Source organism: Semicossyphus pulcher, unplaced genomic scaffold (genome assembly GCF_022749685.1).
Source record: "Semicossyphus pulcher isolate SPU_LCO1_2020_fin unplaced genomic scaffold, fSemPul1.0.p SCAF_20, whole genome shotgun sequence".
Classification (NCBI taxonomy): Eukaryota; Metazoa; Chordata; class Actinopteri; order Labriformes; family Labridae; genus Semicossyphus; species Semicossyphus pulcher.
The window spans coordinates 264,458-290,368 of NW_027211694.1; the positions used below are offsets into that span (position 1 = coordinate 264,458).

At 45.0% G+C, this 25,911-nt stretch overlaps 1 protein-coding gene across 1 annotated transcript; it reads right to left on the bottom strand.

Moving 5' to 3' along the window:
- Positions 1-2,348: 2,348 nt before the first annotated feature.
- cped1 (cadherin-like and PC-esterase domain containing 1) lies at positions 2,349-25,255 on the bottom strand. The gene is made up of 21 exons (XM_069671252.1): positions 24,998-25,255; positions 18,644-18,806; positions 15,589-15,683; positions 15,418-15,502; positions 15,206-15,284; positions 15,005-15,131; positions 13,581-13,711; positions 13,348-13,420; positions 11,986-12,123; positions 11,636-11,740; positions 11,234-11,343; positions 11,090-11,151; positions 10,528-10,714; positions 10,284-10,452; positions 5,266-5,365; positions 5,012-5,148; positions 4,567-4,787; positions 4,393-4,494; positions 3,740-3,827; positions 3,449-3,595; positions 2,349-2,876 (listed from the first exon to the last, which is right to left on the bottom strand). The coding sequence occupies exons 1-21, from the start codon at positions 25,253-25,255 to the stop codon at positions 2,679-2,681; spliced, it is 2,775 nt and encodes a 924-aa protein (XP_069527353.1). The 3' UTR covers positions 2,349-2,678.
- Positions 25,256-25,911: the final 656 nt, after the last annotated feature.

Consider the following 25,911-nt stretch of genomic DNA (forward strand, 5'->3'; position numbering starts at 1 on the left):
CAGGCTGAGAGCTTATAATCACACATATATGTGGAGAGACAGACAGGCTGAGAGCTTATAATCACACATATATGTGGAGAGACAGACAGGCTGAGAGCTTATAAACACACATATATGTGGAGAGACAGACAGGCTGAGAGCTTATAAACACACACATATATGTGGAGAGACAGACAGGCTGAGAGCTTATAAACACACACATATGTGGAGAGACAGACAGGCTGAGAGCTTATAAACACACACATATGTGGAGAGACAGACAGGCTGAGAGCTTATAAACACATATGTGGAGAGACAGACAGGCTGAGAGCTTATAAACACACACATATGTGGAGAGACAGACAGGCTGAGAGCTTATAAACACACACATATGTGGAGAGACAGACAGACTGAGAGCTTATAAACACATATGTGGAGAGACAGACAGGCTGAGAGCTTATAAACACACACATATGTGGAGAGACAGACAGGCTGAGAGCTTATAAACACATATATGTGGAGAGACAGACAGGCTGAGAGCTTATAAACACATATATGTGGAGAGACAGACAGGCTGAGAGCTTATAAACACATATGTGGAGAGACAGACAGGCTGAGAGCTTATAAACACACACATATGTGGAGAGACAGACAGGCTGAGAGCTTATAAACACATATATGTGGAGAGACAGACAGGCTGAGAGCTTATAAACACATATATGTGGAGAGACAGACAGGCTGAGAGCTTATAAACACACACATATGTGGAGAGACAGACAGGCTGAGAGCTTATAAACACATATATGTGGAGAGACAGACAGGCTGAGAGCTTATAAACACATATATGTGGAGAGACAGACAGGCTGAGAGCTTATAAACACATATATGTGGAGAGACAGACAGGCTGAGAGCTTATAAACACACATATATGTGGAGAGACAGACAGGCTGAGAGCTTATAATCACACATATATGTGGAGAGACAGACAGGCTGAGAGCTTATAAACACATATATGTGGAGAGACAGACAGGCTGAGAGCTTAAAGATATAACCTGGAAGATGTTCGTGTAAATAAATGTCTGTACGTCTCTCTCTCTCTGAATGAGGTAACAATGGTGACTGAGCCGATGGACCACTGACGCGTTTCCATCAGCCAGCAGTGGTTGGTCTGCCAGAGAGGGTAGGCGGAGCTAAGCGGCTGCTTTTCCACTCTCCGCAAGTGTTGCAAGTAAACAGTAATCTACTATGGCTGAACAAACAAAGAAAAGATGGATGACTACAGATACAACTTCAACAAGAAGTGAAAATCCAAAGAAGAAGAAACAAACTCGACGCTCAGATGAAGCAAACAGTCTGAAAAGGAAAGCGACCGTCAGCCAGGAAAATCAAGAGTTACAACCGGAGCCGACCGTGGACGTCTGGTTAAATTGGGAAGTGTCCTCCCGCAATTACCGTATATCACCATTAGGGGGCGCCACATAGAACGAAACTGAGAACTTCTGAGATTATTTCTTTAAATATGACTGATACAGAAACGACCTGCTGAGAACTGCAGACGAGCTGCACTGAGACCTTTTATGTATAAAACTGAAGCTACTTTAGAAAACAGTATAACACATCAGAAACCAGCTAGGAGCCAAAGAAGCTAGTAAGCACAGATTGAGTACTAGCTAACAAGCACACAGACCAGCAAAACTGGTGAGCTGGCAAACTAGTTAGTGCACAGTCATTAACTAGCAGTTGGTGGACATAACAAGCTAGTTAGTACCCACCAGAAACCAGCACCTCGAATGTAGCTTGGTCACATTAGAAGCTACCTGTAGCACAGTAGAGAACAGCAAATGCACAATAGAAACTAGCTAGGGTGTACTAAAACTAGCTAATGTGCCAGTAAGTACACACTAGAAAGAGCTGGTGTGCAATAGAAACTAGTTAGTAAACATTAGAAACCAACAGGATGTGGCTGGACTCTAAAACAAACCGCTGTAGGAACAAGACAGTTTGTACACAGTAGAAACTTGCATGTACTTTAACTAGCTAGTGCACTAAGCTTAGTTATTAGCTAATTAAGGAACTATAAAAACTAGCAAATACACATTAGAAAGTAGCTGGTGTGAAGTAAAACTTGTAAATCATCCCTAAAAACTAGTAAGTACACACGTACATGTACATAAACTAGCTTGGACACTGTAAAGATGAGTTAGCGCACAGTAAAACGTAGCATGTGTACGATACAGTAAGAGCCGAGTCGTGCCCTTTTCATACGAGCGTGCTCATAAGAAACCGGCTGTTTCACATTTTGCATTAGGGCTAACTTTAAAGACTAGCTTAAACAAACATAAGCAACAAGCTGGAATAAGAAGGTACAGATTAGCATCTTTAGCACAGACTGAAAATCTCCTGGTTCATAAATAAAACATTTAGGAGTTTTATTAAAACAGGATGAAACGTCTCAGCTTGTAAATGAGCTGATTTCCTGTCTCTCGTTTTTAATTTAAGAGTTTCAATTTGTTTCAGCTTGGACCTTAAAAAGTTCAGACACACATCGATGTCTGTTTCTCCCTTCATGGTTTCTTTTTACTCTTTCAACAGTCCATTGATCATCCCCCATCCTATGACCCTGCTGACCTTCACATTCAAGTCCTGCTGCAGGTGAAGGAGACAGGTAAGTCCTCACACACTCACACACGCTCAGGTGTTCAGTTTCTGGTCATGGGACACAGGCGGCTCAGAAGGATCTCGGAGTACACCTGGTTGACTGGTCCTCTCACGTGATAGAATGAGGCTTTAGGCCATGCCTGCTGGTCCGTGTCCGGCACGGCTGATTGGCTGCTGAGTGCAGGTCCCGTTCTGTTGGCTGTGGACGTTGTGTCTTCTGAGGACCAAAACTTCTCCACCTGTGAAAGCAGCGGAAGAAGACAACACACCTAGCTGTAATGTTTTGTAATGATGTTCAACAGCTTTTAAAGTTGTGTTATCAAAGCAGAAAAAGACCTCTGATTGGTCCAGGACGGTTGTGTCTTTTCATTTGTTTTAGAGAGAGTTTTACAAGTCTTAGATACACAGCTGTATCATCTGCATAAAGTGATAAAACATGCATAAAGAAAAAAATAGAGGAACGAGAAAGCATCCTAGATGACAGCTCCTAGAGAACACCATAATCTTTATCTGTAAATCAAAGTCTCTTGATAAGCTGTTAATTCAAACAAGTACATTTTTTTACATTGATCTTACATTAAGTAAATTACATGACCCATATCAACATTTCTCAGACAGGAAAGGGTAATACACTGTTGCTCTTTTTCTTTGCTCGGTGGTTTCAGCTGGATCCTGAAGCGTCTTATTGAACAGAAGAGGACCGAGACCTTCACCTTGAGGAACTCCCTGTCAGTTCTGACTTTTATCATGTCCCTTTCAGAATGATCCGAGGACCACTAAACCTTTTTTACGATATATAAAGTTCTATTACCTCATGAAAGTGGCAGGCACACCGTCCCTGCAGGAACTCTTTATACCGACCCATCGTGATGCTGAACGTGTCGATCACCTCGTACCCATGATGCCTTGCTGTGGTGATGATGTCGAGGTTCTCTCTGTAGAGCTCCTGGATCTCTTTCTGGAAGACCAGCCCCAAAAACAAAACAACAACAAAGGTCCAGGTAAAAGGAGAGTATGAAGATTTAAAAAAGAAGAGACAGTGAACAAACAAAAACCCTCTCACTCCACATGTATAAGGAAACAACAACAGACAGAATCATACCAGACTGAGAGACCGGATCCCGTCAACAGGAAGATGGAAACCCATCCCCAAAGATTTCACCACCACCAGGATATCACTGAGAGACTCTCTGAGGAGGAGGGAGGATTGAAACAGTGACCATGTGCTGTCACAGTATCCACAAATACCTGACAGTAGGAACCCTAAACCCTGACCTTATTCCTAATCTATTAACCTGGAAGTCTAATGTCAAGTTCTAATGTTCAAAGCATAAAAACCTTTAAGAAAGGTTTTATATATATCTATAAGGAGTCATTAAATCAAATACAATAAATCAAAAAGTAAATAAAACCTAAAAAACAGATCAGGTGTACCACAGGGCTCCTTGTAAGGTCCCCTGTTATTGAGTCTCAGGTGGATGTAAACCTGTACGCTGATGACACTGATGTAAAAACATGAAATAAACAACGCAGCTTGTTTTTCTAAAGACAACAAACAATCAAACAGACGAGACATCTGTGTGGAACTTTGGCTAAAAGGTCTTTTTGAAGCTTTGCTAGCAGCACAGTTTAAGTGATGTCAGAATATCTGTGTGTTGTACATCTTTGTAACGCAGGCAGGATCGATCAATGAAGAATCATCGTTGGAAGCTGAAGATAAACTGTATTAACTCGTACTGGGATGTATCTTCTCACCTGTTCAGCACCTCTCTGACCGTCCTCAGGTGATCCATGTTGAGCCACTGGACTCCTCCCACCACTAGAACGGTCATGTTGGAGTTCACCAGAGGTCGTGACCTTCAGGAAACAGACCCATCAGCACACAAACATCACATGACCTTTCAGTAATAACCCCACCTGTGTACTCACCTGTCGATCAGGTGCAGCAGAGCCTGTCTGAAGGTGGGTCTGTGGTTCTTCTCTAACCAGAACTGAGGGTAATACGAGTAGCTGACCTGAGTCCGTGCTGCGTTCAGGTTCCTGTAGACCAGCAGGTCGTGAGCCTTTCCCCAGTCCTCCAGACTGGAGTTCACCCGCTCCATCAGGAAGTACATCATCCCCCGATTGGTCGAGTCGCCGATGAATAACACCTGAAGAGAGGCGGACCACAGGTGATACACCTCAACCATCAGGACACCTGTCCACCTGTGCAGACCTGCTGCCCTGTTTCCTGTTTAAGGTTTGATCTAAAGATTATTCTAGAAAGTATTTTGGGTTTCATTTCATATCAAACAGGACGTGAGAGGAGAGAGAGAGACAGGTGGCTGGGATGAAGAGACAGAGACAGGTAGGAAGGAAAGAAAGCTGCTCTCACCTTCCTGTCTGTCATGCAGTCCTGCAGCAGGGGACGGTCCACTAACGGGTGATAACAGCCATCTGGTTGCCAGGCAACCTCCCTCCAATCACATGTCCTGTTGTCAGAACAGCTGAGACATGGAACCACCCACTGACCTGAGACAGGTGAGAAACAGGTGAGACAGGTGAGACAGAGATGTCTTTTCTGCTCCTGGTTTTAAATAGTGTTGAGTGTTACTCTTCATAGGTGAGAAACAGGAAGTGACATCAGACCTGGTTGGTGTCCTGAGCTGCAGGTCTGACGTGGACTCTGAGACTGGATGAAAGGCTGGAGCCCACAGGAGCGACCCGGCTGGACCACCAGACCACAGTCCTGAAAGACAGAGCAGGAAGTGGGTCAGGTCTTTACATTCTTCACTTCCTGTGACGCAGCGCAGACGAGACGTTTAGTGACTGACAGATAGAAATATAAACACAAACATGTCTGAACGTCACGATTCAAGCTCAGGTTTTACTTCTGAGCAGTGAGCAGCACTTCTTCTTCTTTACTTCCTGTCTTCCTCCTCTGACCTCCTCCTCTCCCTCTGTTCTCACTTTAAATCAAAGCCTTCTCCTCCGTCTCCTTCTTCTTCTGTGCGAGCGTGGTTCCAGCAGCCTCTCCTGGTCAGAGGTCAGAGGTCAAACAAACTCGACCAGCAGGCCTCAGGGGCCCCGTGGGAGCCGCCACGTCTGGCCCTGACATCAGAGCGTCCGCCCTCATGCACACACACGTCCTCACAAACACACACACTCTTCTTCTTCTGCTGCAGGTTTCTGCGCGGCGGTGTCACATTCTGCACGGCAGCGTCGCAGCTCACAACAAAGTGAGACAAGAAAACTTAACAGGGATTTTCTTGTTCGTACCTGAGCTCAGAGAGAACACGCACACACACACCAAAGATACCGACACACACACACCAAAGATACCGACACACACACAGACAGAGGAACACCAAACACAGCGCTGCCTTTCATCCTTCCAGCAGAGCGAGAGCTGCCACGTCCACCAACCAAACCTTTTGTCTTTTAACTCTGAGTCCATTTGTGACTCGCAGGTCGTCTGGAGGACGTGACGAGGATGAAGAGGATGAAGGGGATGACTGGATGAACGGGATGAACGGGATGAAGGGGATGAAGGGGATGAGGAGGATGAGGAGGATGAAGAGGATGAGGAGGATGAAGGGGATGACTGGATGAACGGGATTAACGGGATGAAGGGGATGAGGAGGATGAGGAGGATGAAGAGGATGAGGAGGATGAAGGGGATGAGGAGGATGAAGGGGATGACTGGATGAACGGGATGAACGGGATGAACGGGATGAAGGGGATGAGGAGGATGAGGAGGATGAGGAGGATGAGGAGGATGAAGAGGATGAGGAGGATGAAGGGGATGAGGAGGATGAGGAGGATGAGGAGGATGAAGAGGATGAGGAGGATGAAGGGGATGAGGAGGATGAAGGGGATGAGGAGGATGAGGAGGATGAGGAGGATGAAGGGGATGAGGAGCATGAAGGGGATGACTGGATGAACGGGATGAACGGGATGAAGGGGATGAGGAGGATGAGGAGGATGAGGAGGATGAAGGGGATGAGGAGGATGAGGAGGATGAGGAGGATGAAGAGGATGAGGAGGATGAAGGGGATGAGGAGGATGAAGGGGATGAGGAGGATGAGGAGGATGAGGAGGATGAAGAGGATGAGGAGGATGAACGGGATGAAGGGGATGAGGAGGATGAACGGGAGGAAGGGGATGAGGAGGATGAGGAGGATGAGGAGGATGAAGGGGATGAGGAGGATGAAGGGGATGAGGAGGATGAGGAGAATGAGGAGGATGAGGAGGATGAAGAGGATGAGGAGGATGAACAGGGTGAAGGGGATGAGGAGGATGAGGAGGATGAAGGGGATGAAGAGAATGAGGAGGATGAAGAGGATGAGGAGAATGAGGAGGATGAAGAGAATGAGGAGGATGAGGAGGATGAAGGGGATGAAGAGAATGAGGAGGATGAAGAGGATGAGGAGGATGAGGAGGATGAAGAGACTGAGGAGGATGAGGAGGATGAAGAGGATGAGGAGAATGAGGAGGATGAGGAGGATGAAGGGGATGAAGAGAATGAGGAGGATGAAGAGGATGAGGAGGATGAGGAGGATGAAGAGAATGAGGAGGATGAGGAGGATGAAGAGAATGAGGAGGATGAAGAGGATGAGGAGGATGAGGAGGATGAAGAGAATGAGGAGGATGAGGAGGATGAAGAGAATGAGGAGGATGAAGAGGATGAGGAGAATGAGGAGGATGAAGAGGATGAGGAGGATGAAGAGAATGAGGAGGATGAAGAGGATGAAGAGGATGAGGAGGATGAGGAGGATGAACGGGATGAAGGAGATCACATTATCAATAATGATAATGATAATTATTCTCTTTATCATAATCATTATTATCATCTTCATTATTATAATAATAATAATTAAACAGTGCTCGTTCGTCTCTGTTCATTAAAGCAGAAATAAAACCAACAGAATTTTCTGATATTTTTAAACATTAAATAAGTCAAACTTTTTTTCATTATTTGAACTTATTATCATCATGATTCATTGATTAGCTGATGTGCAGTTCTTTAGTTGCTCTTCATAACTTTATTTTATTTATTATCTATGTTGGATTCTTGTTTTCGCTTTGGTCGTTCTTCTGCTCTGATTTTAATCCGTTTGAATTAAAAACAGAAAACAAACAAATAAAACAGAATAAATAAATAATAATAAATTAATAATAAATAAATAAATAATAATTAAATAATTCATTCAGACTCGAAGCTTAATCCAAAAGGAAACTGGACCTGACTGAAGTTCTTGAAGACGTCTCACCTGTCTCACCTGGATGACTTTTTGCTCTGGTTTCTCTAAATCAAATAAAAATGATGTTTCTCATGTTACAGCAGAAAATCTGCTCCAATCACATTATTTCATATTGAAACATGTCAAAATGACACTAATATAAATGATTACCTGTTTGATTGTTAAATGATTTAATAAAGATGAAACTTTAGATAAACAGAAATCATCTGTTGCTGCTTCAGTTTAAAGACGATGAATGAATTTAATATGAAGACTAGCAGTTTGATCATGTTTAAGTTTAATATTAAATGTTATATGTAATTATGTTTAATATTGTATGTTAAATATTGAGGCTTCTTCTTGTTGTCGGAGACAGAGCGTGGCTTTGCTGTGGATCAGAACCACATGTCGTTATGAGTCTCTCTGTGCAGCGCACCGTCGGCTGTTTGTCTCTGCAGACTCTCAGGCTGCAGCAGATTTATCCACATTCCTGCAGCAGGTTCAAAACACGCTGAAATAATTTGTTTATCCTGCAGGCTGGGAGCACAGACCGTCGGCTGCACACCTGAACATGAAGCTTATACCTCAGAGGGAACGTTAAATATGTTATCTGAAGCTCTTTGGAACATGTATTAAAAGTGCTCTAAATAAAGGTTTCATATGTCTGTTATAACAACCTTCATCATGTATTAATAGACTGGGTTGTTCCAATCATGGAAATCCTCCTTTACATCACTTCTCCACACCTTCAGTTTACATTCAGTCTGAGCTCGGAGTTTCGATGTTTCTGGGATTTCAGATAAAAAGACAAAGAAAATCTGAAACTTATATATATAATGTATACAGCGTGTGTGTGTGTGTGTGTGTATACTGCATGTATATCGATATATCAATGCTAACAACAGCAGCTCTTTATAGTAAAACAGGTTGTACTTTAGCTCATGTAGCCGAGCTAACAACAACGTAAAATCATGAAGCTCACACAGATAAAAGTGATTTTTATTCAATATCACATAAATATATTCTGTTCTCTGATGTGAAACAGACTCTGCAGAAGAACCTCAGAGTGAACCTGAAGTCTGCTGGACTGAACACTCTGAGGTGAAGCTGCAGAGACCTGATCCACCCGGATCATCATCAGGGATTAGATCAGGATTCAGAGGTTCAGGACGACAGGAAGTCTGATCCCCAAACAGAGACATGAGGACGCTTCATCGTGTCTCACAGAGCTGAATGATGAACGTTAAAGAAGCAGAACTAAAACACTGAAGCTCTGAGGTTATTAAACCGGCCGGCTGAGTCAGAGTGACCCAGAGAGGAGAGCGACCCAGGAGCTAACAACACATGCCTACACAGGCCAACACAGGCCTACACAGGCCTACACAGGCCAACACAGGTCTACACATGCCTACACAGGCCTACACAGGCCAACACAGGCCAACACAGACCAACGCAGACCTACATAGGCCAACGCAGGCCTACACAGGCCAACGCAGGTCAACGCAGACCTACACAGGCCAACACAGACCAACGCAGACCTACACAGGCCAACGCAGGCCTACACAGGCCAACGCAGGCCAACACAGGCCAACACAGGCCTACACATGCTAACATTAACCGACACAGGCCTACACATGCTAACATTAACCGACACAGGCCTACACATGCTAACATTAGCCTAAAGACTCTATGTTTCTTTCAGGACCAGCTCAAACTGCAGTTGAATCACATCCAGGTGTGGTTAATGTTTGCCCGTCACACTCTGTTGGCTCAGGTGGTACAAACAGTTACAGTTATATAACAGCATAATGATTATACATAATAATTATATATAATGATGTAATTAATCTGATTACATCTAAAGTAGCAGTTTGGTTTGATGGAAACACAGACGCTATTTATCTGTTCACTCTGTTGGGCTGCAGCCGCTGAGCACCTGCCCTCGTTACCTGTCCTCTCTCTCTCTCCACGTGAACAGACTTCAAAGAGCAGACGCAGCACTGCATCAATGACCTCTCTGTTCTGCAGGGGCCCCACTGGGGGCCCCACAACCCCGCAGCATCATGACTATACCCCCCCTCATCTACCTGAGGGTGAGTGAGGCTGACAGGTGTGTCAGAGGACAGGTAAGTGGACCAAAGATCAAACACACTGTGTGAAGTAATTAGGGCGGGGCTACCTGTGATTGACAGGTCAATACCATGGCGAACAACCACAATAGATGTATAACAAAGTGTCTCCACCCTCACATCCAAATATGATCACTTCTGGCTACAAAATAACAGGATGGAAACGACTAACCGATGTGTGACATCACGGTGGCCACGCCTACTTCTATATATAGTCTATGGTCCTGACAGAGGGACACAGGTGTGGTAGTTTTGACTAAGCTGAGCTGAGCCAGTAGGAGATCAGCTGACCCACCTGCACAAAGCTGCAGGTCACATGGTCTCCAAACATAGGCAGACTGGGCCGGCTCTCTCGGTACACATGCACGGTGTAAATCGTCATGACAACAGGCTCTGGCTCAGAGGCGTCCGTCACCAGGATGCTGATCCGACTGTTGCCGAGGCCGACCGGGTAGTTCGCCATCCTGCAGAGGAAGAAATGACCTTCAGTGATCTGGGCTGTGAGGTCAGAGGTTAGAGGTCAGAGGTCAGGGTCTCACCTGGGGCCTCCGTGCTCGTCCAGGTGGACCCGACACGCTGCGCTGATGGGCTCTGGGCGGATTCTAACTGTCACCGTGTCAAAGGTCACCTCAGCACGATACTGCTTTACCTGGGGGCTGAAGGGTGGAGTCAGAGGGAGGGGGGGGTCGGTGTAGATCTGTCTGAGGTGGGGGTCCACACAGGAAGCTGAGAGACAGACACACAGGTCCAGTGACTGAAGTGACACCTAGCAGACAGCTAGCAGCTCCCAGCTCCCAGCTCCCAGCTGTCAGTCAAAGAGGCCACGCCCCTAATGCTGCATCTCTTTGAGCCTTAATATAATGTAAACAGGTGAGCTGTATAAAGATTCTCCCCGTACAGTTGTCATGAAGAGAGAAATGAGCTATAGAGACCCAAACTGTTTTTTGTACCAGGCTGTAAACATGTTTATTTCTGCTGTAAAGTTTAACATGGGGCTCTATGGGGACTGACTCACTGCTGGAGACAGCCTCAAGTGGACACCAGAGGAACTGCAGCAGAGCATTATGGGTACAAAGAGTGAACAGACCAGAGATTTCTCACCTCCATGCTGTGAAGAGGACAAAGCTGCCTCCTGATTGGTCGGTTCTTCAGCCTCATCAGTTCTTTAGGAAACATGAAAAACATCGTCAGACATTAATAACAACAATCACACCTGCAGTTACAGGTGTTCACAGACTGACTCACCGGAGGCTGAGGTTCCTCTGGAGCTCGTAGAATCGACTGATCCACATCTGAAGATCAGAGACGCTGAGAGGAGCAGAGGAGGAGGAGGAGGAGGAGGTGCTGGGGTACAGCTAAAGAGAAATAAAGACATCCAGCAGGTGTGAACAGGTGGTCATGTTTCACCTCCTCTCAGACTTCAGATTAAACACCTTCATGTCCAAGCAGTGAACTTTAGCCTGAGGTGAAAGGATGAGTTACTGTGTGCTGAAAGTTAAATCAAAAGCTTTAAAGACACAGAGAGAAATCAGTGACAGGTGTTCATGAATCAGTACCTGTGAGGTTTAAACTCAGCTGTAAAGACTTAAACACAAAAGGTCTGTAAAGTTAAAGTTCTGGACTCTAAAAGAAAAGTGTTTTTTTTACCAGTTGAAAAGATGAAGGCGTCTTTATCTGCTGCTGAAACTGAAGCAGAAGAAGAAACTGTGCTTGTGTCAGACAGACGCTGTTTGTCCCTCTGCAGCCACCGTACTGACACAGAGACACAGAGACACAGAGACAGAGGGGTCATGTTGGAATATGTTCTACTGGTATGACTGAAGAATAACAACTCCAGAGTTAACTCCTTCTGTCTGAATCTGAATGAGCCTTTTTAACTGAAAAATGTATAAACAATATTTAATTCACTGAGGTCGTCCAAGTTTATCCTCAGAATGACTTTGACAACATGAAGATAATCTGTAAAAACTAACAATGTTATTGTTGTGTCGCCTCACCTGTCTCTGTGTCTCTGAGGACAGGTGTGTGTGTGTCTGCAGCAGGAAGTGGAGTGTGTCCTCCAGGATCAGATCTCTGGCGATCTGTCCGTCAAACGTGTCTTCACTCAGAGCAGAAAACTTCAGATCAACGTCCACCTGAAGACAAACAAACCAACCAATCAGAAAGCAGCTGAGGACCAATTAGAGATGTGAGCACGCTGACCTCTGCTGGACGTTTCCTGTCACTACACCTGAAGAGAAAAAACTGACCTGAGAGCAAGGTGAAATGAAAAAATGACAGAAAAGAGGAGGGAAGGAAAGGAAGGAGGAGGGAAGAGGAGGGAAGGGAAGGAAAGGAAAGAGGAGGGAAGAGGAGGGAAGGGAAGGAAAGGAAGGAGGAGGGAAGAAGAGAGAAGGAAAGGAAGGAGGGGGGAAGAGGAGGGAAGGGAAGGAAAGAGGAGGGAAGAGGAGGGAAGGGAAGGAAAGGAAGGAGGAGGGAAGAGGAGAGAAGGAAAGGAAGGAGGGGGGAAGAGGAGGGAAGGGAAGGAAAGGAAGGAGGGGGGAAGAGGAGGGAAGGGAAGGAAAGGAAAGAGGAGGGAAGAGGAGGGAAGGGAAGGAAAGGAAGGAGGGGGGAAGAGGAGGGAAGGGAAGGAAAGGAAAGAGGAGGGAAGAGGAGGGAAGGGAAGGAAAGGAAGGAGGAGGGAAGAAGAGAGAAGGAAAGGAAGGAGGGGGGAAGAGGAGGGAAGGGAAGGAAAGGAAGGAGGGGGGAAGAGGAGGGAAGGGAAGGAAAGAGGAGGGAAGAGGAGGGAAGGGAAGGAAAGGAAGGAGGAGGGAAGAGGAGAGAAGGAAAGGAAGGAGGGGGGAAGAGGAGGGAAGGGAAGGAAAGGAAGGAGGGGGGAAGAGGAGGGAAGGGAAGGAAAGGAAAGAGGAGGGAAGAGGAGGGAAGGGAAGGAAAGGAAGGAGGGGGGAAGAGGAGGGAAGGGAAGGAAAGAGGAGGGAAGAGGAGGGAAGGGAAGGAAAGGAAGGAGGGAAGAGGAGGGAAGGGAAGGAAAGGAAGGATGAGGGAAGAGGAGAGAAGGAAAGGAAGGATGAGGGAAGAGGAGAGAAGGAAAGGAAGGAGGGGGGAAGAGGAGGGAAGGGAAGGAAAGGAAGGAGGAGGGAAGAGGAGAGAAGGAAAGGAAAGGAAGGAGGAGGGAAGAGGAGGGAAGGAGGAGGGGAGAAAGAAAAAGGATAAGAGGATAGGAGGAGAAAAGGAGAGAGTAAAAAGAAGAAGGAAATAATAAACAGAGTAGAGAAGGTGAAGAGCAACTGGACTACACTCAGAAAGACAGACTCTCTCTGAGGCTCCTGAACACACCATTAATAAACTCTGTCTCTTACCTGGACGATGACAGGTGTGATGGAGCCGCTGAACTGCAGAGTGAAGGTCAGTAGCTGGTAACACAACACACACCTTTAACACACAAACAGTTATCAATAATTAATCTATAATATAAAAACACACCTGGATGTTTCAAATGATCTGAGACGATTAAAAGACAAAGTTTAAAAACATCCTGAATCTGATTATAGATCAGCACGGCACTGTGAGCATCGGAACCACCTGTTTTTACCTGCTGTGATTTTCTGTCTTCTGACTGGTCGACACAGCCGCGTGCAGCACCTCACCTGTCACCCTCTTCACCTGCCTCAAAGCATCATGCGAAGTGTTTGGTCCCAGCTGCTGCAGCAGGAAGTCCCTGAGCTGAGAGGAGGAGGAGGAGGAGGAGGAGGAGGAGGAGGAGGAGGAGATGGAGGAGATGGAGGAGGAGGAGAAGATGGAGAAGGAGGTTAACCAGCAGGGGGCAGCAGCAGCTCAGGAAGGACAGCTGCAGAACAGATGTGTTTGTTAAAGGGGCTGTGTGTACGATGTTACATGTATCCACCAATCAAATATCAATGTTTATTGTGTGAAGGGATAGTAGACAAACTGATCAATTGAGACCTTCCCCAACTTCCTCCGTTGCCCCTAACAACCTGTGGGCTGATTTGTATGTAAAGCACTCGGGACGCGTTCGCGAGTACCTCTGCAGAGAGCTCATTCTGCACCACTACAGTCAACAGTGAGCAACACGAGACAACGCAGGCTGTGAAATGGAGACGGATGCAACAAACGACAGCAGCCACAACAACACCAACACAAACTGCACACAAGAATAAAAACAAAAATAAGTTTTATCTAGTGAAGCCATCTGACCAAACAGGAAGTGACCGACGTCAGGGAGAAAACTAGAGTCAACATCGGCAGGGCATGCGACTCATGGAGACCTTCGTTCTCTCAATGGGTGCAGCGTTTTTTCTCTCAGAGCTTCATCCCAGCTCTCTGCAGCCGCCCCGCCCCGCCTGGCTAATGTTCGCTGATGCTTGTGATGATTTGCTGGTTCGCCGGCGTAATTGGCCGTTTGGTTACGAAGCACAATGCCGGAGTCATGCCATGTATTTATGTTAGAGCTAGTTGGCTAACCTTAGCATGCTCGCTAACGTTATGACTACCAAAATGATCTGAGTGTGTATGTCAGTGTTGTCAGTCTAGCTTGACACATAACTTCGCCAGCTAACATGATGCTAACTGAGGTATGATGACAAACAGTGTTGATTTTGGACAACATGATGCCGGTCGATGAACATGACTCATCAGTGAAAAGTAAACAGAGCTGGTGAGTTCAGAGACTGAGCATGCTCAGTGTCGTGTGTCTTCGGCAAAAATCCAGATGGTCGTTCATGTGTGTGAGTGTCCGCGCGAGCGCGTACAGGAAGGTCGACTGCAGTTCTGTCAACGGCCGACCGTGTCGCTGGGAATGAGGATAAAGTTACATATAGACCCTCCCCATCATCCAGGTGTTAAAATCAAACTTTATTAATCGAATCAGTAAAACATCAAACATGAAGAAAAGAAGCTTTTCTGATTGTCTGACAGAAACAATGTAAACAAAAGATATTAATATATAATATAAACATATATGATAATTATATAAACAATAAACAGGTGTTTTTTTACCTTCATGGCCCGCCCCCTCTCCTGATTGGTTGTCACCACGCTCATGTCATGCAGGAAGGCAGTCAGCGGGGTCACTGATGTCACCAGGATGTAAATATTCACCATGGCAACCAGTGCAGGAGAGTGACTGTAAGGAAGAGGAAGAAACATGAACACAGAGAACAGGTGAGTTTACCTGCAGGTGATCAGACTGAAGCTCACCTGTCCACAGAGTCCTGAGGAACCCGAGGCCTCTGATTGGTCAATCCACAGGAGTGAGGCATCATGGGTAATTCTGTTCCTGAGACGGTGAAACAAACAGGTGCATCAGTCTGCTGCAGGTTATCTGACATTACACGTGTCGGCTCCAAAATAAACACCTGATGTGCTATTACCTGGACAGGTGACCTTTGACCTGTACCTGTGAGACTCACCTGTCAGGTGTGAGCGGGTGTAGAAGTGACAGAGACCTCCCCCTGCATCAGAGAACGCTTCCATTAGCTCAGGTAACAGGTTCACCTGAGGACACAGACAGACAGGTGAGTGACATCATGCAACCCTCAGCCTGCCTCTGATTGGCTGCTGCAGCAACAGGTGAGTCTCACCGTCTGATGAAGCTGCAGGTGAGAGAAGGAGATTCTCCTTAGACAGGTGCTCTCTGAAGTACTGAGACACAGCAACAGGCTCCACCCACCCACACCTGCAACACACACACAGGAAGTCACACCTGCAACACACAGGAAGTCACACCTGCAACACACACAGGAAGTCACACCTGTAACACACACAGGAAGTCACACCTGTAACACACACAGGAAGTTACACCTTTAACACACACAGGAAGTTACACCTTTAACACACACAAAGTCACACCTTTAACACACACAGGAAGTCACACCTGTAACACACACAAAGTCACACCTGTAACACACACAAAGTCACACCTGTAACACACATAGGAAGTCACACCTGTAACACACACAAAGTCACACCTGTAACACACACAGGAAGTCACACCTGTAACACACACAAAGTCACACCTGTAACACACACAAAGTCACACCTGTAACACACATAGGAAGTCACACCTGTAACACACACAAAGTCACACCTGCAACACACACAGGAAGTCACACCTGTAACACACACAAAGTCACACCTGTAACACACATAGGAAGTCACACCTGTAACACACACAAAGTCACACCTGTAAGTTTTTTTAAACGTTTAATTGGATCATCACTGAGTGATCACACAGACTGTAACATAAAACAGGTTTAAAAGTTCACCTGAACAGTTCCAGGTGTTCTGTCAGGTAAACACACTTTAATCACCTGAAGTTTTTCAGCCTTCTGACTCAGACTGCACTTTTTGTTTTTCTACACGCACCATGTCCATGAAGGGGGTGGGGGGGGGCAGGAAGCAGCGAGTCCAAACATGGTCACAGAAACAGGATCATGTGGTTGTTCCCAGGAAACGCTCTGTGTGTTCTTTGGCTGAACACTCTGATGTTTCTGTTCTCTGAGATTTCAGACTAAAGCAGACTCACGCCAGTTACTCCAGTTACTCCAGTTACTCCAGTTACTCCAGTTAAAGTCCCAGTTTACTGTAAAGAATGAATTTATGTCCTTAAACTTTATCAAACATAAAACATGAATCTCAGTCTGATGATTTATGAACTTCTCATTGTTTGGTGTCAAACTGCTCTCAGGTGGTTTAATAAGATCTGAATAGATGATGTAAATGATTCAACGTCTCTCTGCCTGTCTCTCTCTCTCTCTCTCTCCCCGTCTCTGTCTCTCTCTCTCTCTCTCTCTCCCTGTCTCTGTCTCTCTCTCTCTCTCTGTCTCTCTCTCTCTTCCTGTCTCTGTCTCTCTCTCTCTCTCTCTCTCTCTCTCTCCCTGTCTCTCTCTCTCTCCCTGTCTCTGTCTCTCTCTCTCTCTCTCTCCCCGTCTCTGTCTCTCTCTCTCTCTCTCCCTGTCTCTGTCTCTCTCTCTCTGTCTCTCTCTCTCTCTCTCTCTTCCTGTCTCTGTCTCTCTCTCTCTCCCCGTCTCTGTCTCTCTCTCTCTTCCTGTCTCTGTCTCTATCTCTGTCTCTCTCTCTCTCTCTCTCTTCCTGTCTCTGTCTCTCTCTCTCTCTGTCTCTCTCTCTCCCCGTCTCTGTCTCTCTCTCTCTCTCCCTGTCTCTGTCTTTCTCTCTATCTCTCTCCCTGTCTCTGTCTCTGTCTCTCTCTCTCTCTCTCTCCCTGTCTCTGTCTCTGTCTTTCTCTCTCTCTCTCTCTCTCTCCCTGTCTCTGTCTCTCTCTATCTCCCTGTCTCTGTCTCTCTCTATCTCCCTGTCTCTCTCTCTCTCTCTCTCCCTGTCTCTGTCTCTCTCTCTCTCTCTCCCTGTCTCTGTCTCTCTCTCTCTCCCTGTCTCTGTCTCTCTCTCTCTCTCTCTCTCTCTCTCTCCCTGTCTCTCTCTCTCTCTCTCTCTCTCTCCCTGTCTCTGTCTCTCTCTCTCTCCCTGTCTCTGTCTGTCTCTCTCTCTCTCTCTCCCTGTCTCTCTCTCTCTCTCTCTCTCTCTCCCTGTCTCTGTCTCTCTCTCTCTCCCTGTCTCTGTCTCTCTCTCTCTCTCTCTCTCTCTCTCCCTGTCTCTCTCTCTCTCCCTGTCTCTCTCTCTCTCTCTCTCTCTCTCTCCCTGTCTCTGTCTCTCTGTCTCTCTCTCTCCCTGTCTCCCTCTCCTCTGAGTGTTCTGACCGTCACCCTGTGATATCTGTCTCTCTGAGCAGCTGCCCTCTCTGTAGCTGTCTGTCTGTCTCTGCTTCACCTGCTGGTTTAAACATCAGGCCCCGCCCCCTGCTGTGCTCTCTGATCAACACAGGCAGAAGCAGCTGTCAATCATCACACACACCTGTTAGTTAAACACTCTTTGGTGAGAGCTCAGATTAGGTTTTCCTTGATCTGTTTTAGCACCTTTAGTAGACATGTCTTCTGGTTAAGAACTACAGGTCCCATCATGCTTTGGGGGATGGAAGCTTTAAATGTTTTTTATATTTTAAGAGCGCGTTAAACTCTCTCTCAGTCAGCTGGTAAATCTAAAGTACTGAGTGTTTTTACTGCTCTGTCCAGTTTGTCCTGCAGCTGCTCTGTAGGTCTGACAGGAAGTCTCCACCCAACACACACACACACACACACACACACACACACACACACACACACACACACACACACACACACACACACACACACACACACACACAACAGTGTGTTTCCTGTGGGCTCAGATCATTAGTGTTTGAACACACAGTCGTCTGTATGTTCACACAGAGTTTCACACAGAGATGTTATACATTTATATTATTATTATTCAGGAATATGAACTTAAGTCACATCTTTTCAAACGTTGGTCTGTTTCCTGAGTTCAGGTGTGACTGCAGAGTCCTCAGAAGGCTGCCGTCTCATACAGGTCACTTCATAATAATCTGCTCCTTGTGCTGCAGACAGTGCAGAGAGGATGTCACAGAGTCACAGCGCCCTCTGCTGGACCAACCACATGATGACAAAGAACAGAAAACAAATTCGCCTACACCTGAACCAGTGTACCAGAATATCAGTGTCAAGTGTTACTGCGGTTTGCTGTGCCCTGTAGCGCCCCCCTCAGGCTACAGGTGTACTCTACCGTGTTGTTCTCGGAGGAAGCTGCCGGCCTCGGCGTATCTGGATGTCTGCACCTGGTAGTCCAGCTGCTGCAGGACTCGGTGGAACAGCTGGACCTCAGTGTGTGAAAGCGGGAGTCGGCCCGTCAGAACCACGGCCCGATGACGGCGGGGGGGCGGCCGCACCTGAGGGGGGGCAGAGACATGTTTATGACCTCCTGATGAAGCTTTATTCTAATGTGTCTGATATTCAGACGAATGTACTGAGACACAGCCTTGAGGCCTTTAGCCTAGCTTAGCACAAAGACCGGAAGCTGAGGTAAACTGCTAGCCTGCGTTATGCTAGGTACAAAGAGCTAACATAACTAACACCCTTTTTATTACTGATGTTAAAGTTTTACAGACAACCTGCAGCAACTAGCTTCTAACAGCTAGTGCAGCACACATTAGCTGTTAGCTGATGCTTTGCTAACACAGTTAGCTGTGTGAGACTGATTCAGCTCAGCTGAGAACGTCTGACGGAAATCTGACGTTTCTCACTGTGTGAAAATAAATACATATAATAAAGTTTGTCAGGGTTAGATAATAAATACATATAATAAAGTTTGTCAGGGTAAGATAATAAATACATATAATAAAGTTTGTTAGGGTAAGATAATAAATACATATAATAAAGTTTGTCAGGGTAAGATAATAAATACATATAATAAAGTTTGTTAGGGTAAGATAATAAATACATATAATAAAGTTTGTTAGGGTAAGATAATAAATACATATAATAAAGTTTGTTAGGGTTAGATAATAAATACATATAATAAAGTTTGTCAGGGTTAGATAATAAATACATATAATAAAGTTTGTTAGGGTAAGATAATAAATACATATAATAAAGTTTGTTAGGGTAAGATAATAAATACATATAATAAAGTTTGTCAGGGTTAGATAATAAATACATATAATAAAGTTTGTCAGGGTAAGATAATAAATACATATAATAAAGTTTGTTAGGGTAAGATAATAAATACATATAATAAAGTTTGTTAGGGTAAGATAATAAATACATATAATAAAGTTTGTTAGGGTTAGATAATAAATACATATAATAAAGTTTGTCAGGGTTAGATAATAAATACATATAATAAAGTTTGTTAGGGTTAGATAATAAATACATATAATAAAGTTTGTTAGGGTTAGATAATAAATACATATAATAAAGTTTGTTAGGGTTAGATAATAAATACATATAATAAAGTTTGTTAGGGTTAGATAATAAATACATATAATAAAGTTTGTTAGGGTAAGATAATAAATACATATAATAAAGTTTGTTAGGGTAAGATAATAAATACATATAATAAAGTTTGTTAGGGTAAGATAATAAATACATATAATAAAGTTGGTCGGGTTAGATAATAAATACATATAATAAAGTTTGTTAGGGTAAGATAATAAATACATATAATAAAGTTTGTTAGGGTAAGATAATAAATACATATAATAAAGTTTGTTAGGGTTAGATAATAAATACATATAATAAAGTTTGTTAGGGTAAGATAATAAATACATATAATAAAGTTGGTCGGGTTAGATAATAAATACATATAATAAAGTTTGATTGCTACTGAAACATTGATCCTGAATTCTAACAGTCTGCAGTGGTGAAAACTGCACACGTGGCCCTCTCTCCCTCTCTCCCTCTCTCTCCTCTGTTGGAGGAGCTGATCTGTGATTGAGTCTAAACTTCACAGCCTGATGATAACGATAATAATAATAATAATACTAATAATAATAATAAATGATACGTCCTTTCTCCTCCGCTCGGTCTGAAGCTCTCTGATCTCTTCTGCTGGAATCAAACTCAGCCCACAGTGATGACCTCATCAACATCCGGCCGGATCAGAGCAGCTCAGCTCACACTCGCACCATAATTCATGCTGAGTAAAACATAATAATAATAATCATAATCCAGGGACAAAAACTGTGTTTCAAAATAAAAGTCTAGTGTGAGTCTGACAGTTTGTGTTCACAGTGACGATCGTACATGAGAAACCAGGTGAACCCTAACCTACAGATTCACGTCACAGTTTAAATGTTCTGACTGACAGGTGTGAAAACCTGAAATCAACCTGCTGTCAGTGTTTGTGTGTGTGTGTGTGTGTATGTGTGTGTGTGTGTGTGTGTGTGCGTGTGTGTGTGTGTCAGATAACAGGCACTAAATATAATCCTGAGGCTTCAGCAACAGCAGCTCCTCAAACACAAACACACTCACATGTTTCAAACATTTAAATGTATATTCTGTTCTTCCTGTTTGTATTCTTTCACTTTACTCGTTAGATAATCATGATCTAACTACAGCTCCCATGATGCCCCAGGGGTTACAACTTGAGTCGTGTTTGATTCTGTTTTTATCCTGTTGGGCTGCGTGTGTGTGCTGATGATTGGTGTGAACTGGACCTTTAAAGGGTCGGCTGTTTGTTGCTGACAGGAGGAGCAACATGAAACTGGGTCATCAGTCAGAGACGCAGCTACTCTGAAACCACAGAACAAGAACGTCTGATGGTCTGTGGAGCTGCAGAGGAAAAACACAGAAGAAGAAACTTTCCTCTGTGTGCGCGTGATGTGTGAGTGTGCGTGTGCGTGCGTGCGTGAGTGAGTGAGTGAGTGAGTGAGTGAGTGAGTGAGTGAGTGAGTGAGTGAGTGAGTGAGTGTGTGTGTGTGTGTGTGTGTGTGTGTGTGTGCGTGTGTGTGCGTGCGCGTGTGTGTGTGTGTGTGTGTGTTAGTATTCACTGAACGTCTGTGTTGTGAAAGAAGCTGGCAGACTTCGTGTCTCCATCAGTCGACTTCTCTTCCTGTCAGAGTTCACCCATCACACACAGTGCTGCCATATTTTCAAAATAAAAGTCTGAGGATTAAAAAGAACAACAAGCAGCAAACAGTTCTTCAGCGGTTCTTCATTGGTTCTTCATTGGTTCTTCAGCAGTTCTTCAATAGTTCTTCAGCGGTTCTTCAGCGGTTCTTCAGTAGTTCTTCAGCAGTTCTTCAATAGTTCTTCAGCAGTTCTTCAGTAGTTCTTCAGTAGTTCTTCAGCAGTTCTTCAGTAGTTCTTCAGCAGTTCTTCAGTAGTTCTTCAGTAGTTCTTCAGCAGTTCTTCAATAGTTCTTCAGCGGTTCTTCAGCGGTTCTTCATTGGTTCTTCATTGGTTCTTCAGCGGTTCTTCAGTAGTTCTTCAGTAGTTCTTCCGCGGTTCTTCAGCAGTTCTTCAGTAGTTCTTCAGTAGTTCTTCAGCAGTTCTTCAATAGTTCTTCAGCGGTTCTTCAGCGGTTCTTCATTGGTTCTTCATTGGTTCTTCAGCGGTTCTTCAGTAGTTCTTCAGTAGTTCTTCCGCGGTTCTTCAGTAGTTCTTCAGTGGTTCTTCAGCGGTTCTTCAGCGGTTCTTCAGCGGTTCTTCAGTAGTTCTTCAGCGGTTCTTCATTGGTTCTTCATTGGTTCTTCAGCAGTTCTTCAATAGTTCTTCAGCGGTTCTTCAGCGGTTCTTCAGTAGTTCTTCAGCAGTTCTTCAATAGTTCTTCAGCAGTTCTTCAGTAGTTCTTCAGTAGTTCTTCAGCAGTTCTTCAGTAGTTCTTCAGCAGTTCTTCAGTAGTTCTTCAGTAGTTCTTCAGCAGTTCTTCAATAGTTCTTCAGCGGTTCTTCAGCGGTTCTTCATTGGTTCTTCATTGGTTCTTCAGCGGTTCTTCAGTAGTTCTTCAGTAGTTCTTCCGCGGTTCTTCAGCAGTTCTTCAGTAGTTCTTCAGTAGTTCTTCAGCAGTTCTTCAATAGTTCTTCAGCGGTTCTTCAGCGGTTCTTCATTGGTTCTTCATTGGTTCTTCAGCGGTTCTTCAGTAGTTCTTCAGTAGTTCTTCCGCGGTTCTTCAGTAGTTCTTCAGTAGTTCTTCAGCGGTTCTTCAGCGGTTCTTCAGCGGTTCTTCAGTAGTTCTTCAGCGGTTCTTCATTGGTTCTTCATTGGTTCTTCAGCGGTTCTTCAGTGGTTCTTCAGCGGTTCTTCAGCGGTTCTTCAGCGGTTCTTCATTGGTTCTTCATTGGTTCTTCAGCGGTTCTTCATTGGTTCTTCATTGGTTCTTCAGCGGTTCTTCAGCAGTTCTTCAGTAGTTCTTCAGCGGTTCTTCAGCGGTTCTTCAGCGGTTCTTCAGCGGTTCTTCAGTAGTTCTTCAGCGGTTCTTCAGCGGTTCTTCAGCAGTTCTTCAGTAGTTCTTCAGTAGTTCTTCAGCGGTTCTTCAGCGGTTCTTCAGTAGTTCTTCAGCGGTTCTTCAGCGGTTCTTCAGTAGTTCTTCAGCGGTTCTTCAGCGGTTCTTCAGCAGTACAGTAGTATCACTACATTAGATTCCGGTCTGCAGTGGAGCTGAACTCCGTGTCCACAAACAGAAACACTAACGAGCTCTCATTCCTCAGACTGACGGAGCGAGTCATCATCATCATCATCACATGACCACCTGAGAGTCTGATCACATGACCTGACTGAACCGCTCATCTGTGACTTTATAAACAGGAGGATTCACTGATCAGGAGACAGGCTGAGGTCTCTGCTTCACTCTCGCACACAGCAGCTCAATAAAGTTTGTTTTGAATAAAAGCTGTGACACTTCAAAGAGTGAAACCAGTTCCACAGCTGCAGCTGTAAAAACACTCTGACCTCTCCCACCTGTGCGACCTGCTCTCAGTCGGCTGACTCTGTCGGGCTCGGCTCATCGATTAGCCACACACTGTTTAGCTTTGATAGCTTAATGTTTGCTCCTCTCCAGCTCCACCCTATCGTCCAAATATGGTCACGTGTCTCCAGAAACACAACATGGTGCCAAACCAAAAGAAGGTGCTGTGAGCTCTTTCATACAGAAGCTCTGCTAGCATGTTCACGACGACACACAGCTGTAAACACACGGCCTGGTTCTGTAGCACCTCTTTAAACAGGAAGTCAGGGTAGCATCACAAGCTAGCAGAACGTCCAAACATGACCATTCTACAGGCTAACACACATTCCTTTGTGTCTTTTCTGCTCATTCACTTTGAAACCAAAAGCAGCTTTAATAATACATTATTTTTTCTCTGTTTTATCCTTTTAAATCAGTTAAAACACACAAATCTGACTTTATATTCCCTGTGAACTACATGAAGACATAAACAGTGTATGTTAATAAATGTCGGACTGCTCCTTTAGCAGCTGTTATCACCTCTCAGTGACAGACTGAGGGTTTGACTGGTGTAAACATAAACCAGTGACGGTCAGATCCAGTTTAACCAACATAACCTGACAAGATTAACAGCCTGACAGTGTGTGTGTGTGTCTGTGTGTGTGTCTGTGTGTGCCTGTGTGTGTCTGTGTGTGCGTGTGTGTGTGTGTGTGTGTGTGTGTGTGTGTGTCTGTGTGTGCGTGTGTGTGTGTGCGTGTATGTCAGGAACAGGATCCTCAGCAGATTATTAACACAAATATTTAGATCAGGAGCAGCAGGACACACTTAAAATACCAAACACACACACTGACCGGAGACTCTGAATCTGATTGGTCCATCTAGCTGTCAATCATCCTGCAGTTAAATTAAACCCTGTGCACGCGGCCATTGATCCCCTCATAACCTAAAAATACTGCAACAATGAGACAGAAGGAGCCTTGACCCAGCAGGAACGACACTACAGGGGGACACTGTCCAAACCAAACCCCATTCAAAAATCTGACATTTTAACAGACACTCAGCTGAAAGGCTGAACATGAATAATTGAAGGAGTTTGTGTTGTGGTAAATTCTGCTGACTTCAAAACCTGAAAACAGCAAAACCTCTGACTTCAGTAAATGCGAGTGTCCATCCGAGAGATCCTCTGTGTTGATGTTAAACTGAGGCCGCTTTTTTATCATGTTGATGCTGAATTAAAGAATCAAACATGCTCTAAGGTGAATGCTGTTTGGTGATTAACTCATTTTCATCCTGGTGTTTGAATGTTTGCGAAATTTGTTTCAATCTTTTCAAATGTTGAAGTAAAAAATCTAATTCAAAACACTTGAGGTCAACTTTTCCAGAGCCTTCAAATTCAATAAAAAGTAAACAACACTAAAAAATGAATTACAATTAAGCTGCTGCTTAAACACACAGAAACCAAGAGCAGATCCGAAAGAGTCTCAGGTCGATCCGTCTGGTGCCTGTTTTTCTCTTTACTCACAAAAGGATCTTTTAATGACGGAATTATAAATGAAATACATGAAACCAACTGTAACTGATAGAGTTTAGTTAAAGGGGTCACACCTGCAGATCACAGCAGCGTCATCACCCGCGAACGCGCGCGCGCGCGCACACACACACACACACACACACACGAGCAGGAGGTAAACTCACCTGTGCCTCTCTCTGTAGAGTCTCCAGAGTAGAGATGAACCTCCGGGTCTCCTCCATCAGCACCTCCTCTGTCGGCCTCCTGCTCTTCACATCCGCTGCGGGCTGCTGCAGTCCGGACCGGAGCCGGTTCCGGGCCACCATCAGGGTCTGGTAGAAGAGACACACCGCCACCCCGAGCAGCAGCAGCGGGCCCGAGCAGGACCGGCGGCGGAGCAGCATCCCGGCCTCCCGCAGGAGAGACGCCAGCAAGCACCGCATGAGGAGGAGCTGCTTCACTTCACATTACTGAGGTTCTCCTCCACTCCTCAGCTTCTTCATCTCCTCACTGATGACCCCTGGTTTAGCTTTGAAACACCGTCTCACTCTCTTTGATGTAATATATTTATGCCGAATTTACCTGCAGACCTGTGAGAGTCTGAAGAACCATGAACTCTTTAAAACAGAACATTTCCAGTGAGGTTTGGTGATATACAACATGAATGCACCTCGGCTGTTGCACAGTTTGCTAAATGCTTTTGCTTTATTTAATCAAGATGCTTCTAAGGATAATATTCTGCCGAATTTACATGTGTATCCATGTGAGTCAGAAGAAGTATTTTCTCATGTCCTGGGTCCAAAGAGCGCTCATCAATAACAAATCTAAAGTGAAAAAGCTCTAATACTTCAGCCGGACGCTCTGTGCGCAGCGAGTGGACGCATACAGAAGCTGAAGAGGCACGACGACGCGCGGCGAAGCAGCAAACTTCGCTTCAGAGCAGCCGAACTGCATCTTCTGCCCGCCTCGGTAAGATCATCTGGGTGTAATCACAAAACACTATCTGACTCTTCAAAGAAAAATACTTCCTGTTGATTTGTTCAGACTATCCATCTGGTGTGCCTACGCCTCTGCTGAAACCTCCGTCCTGTCAGCGGAT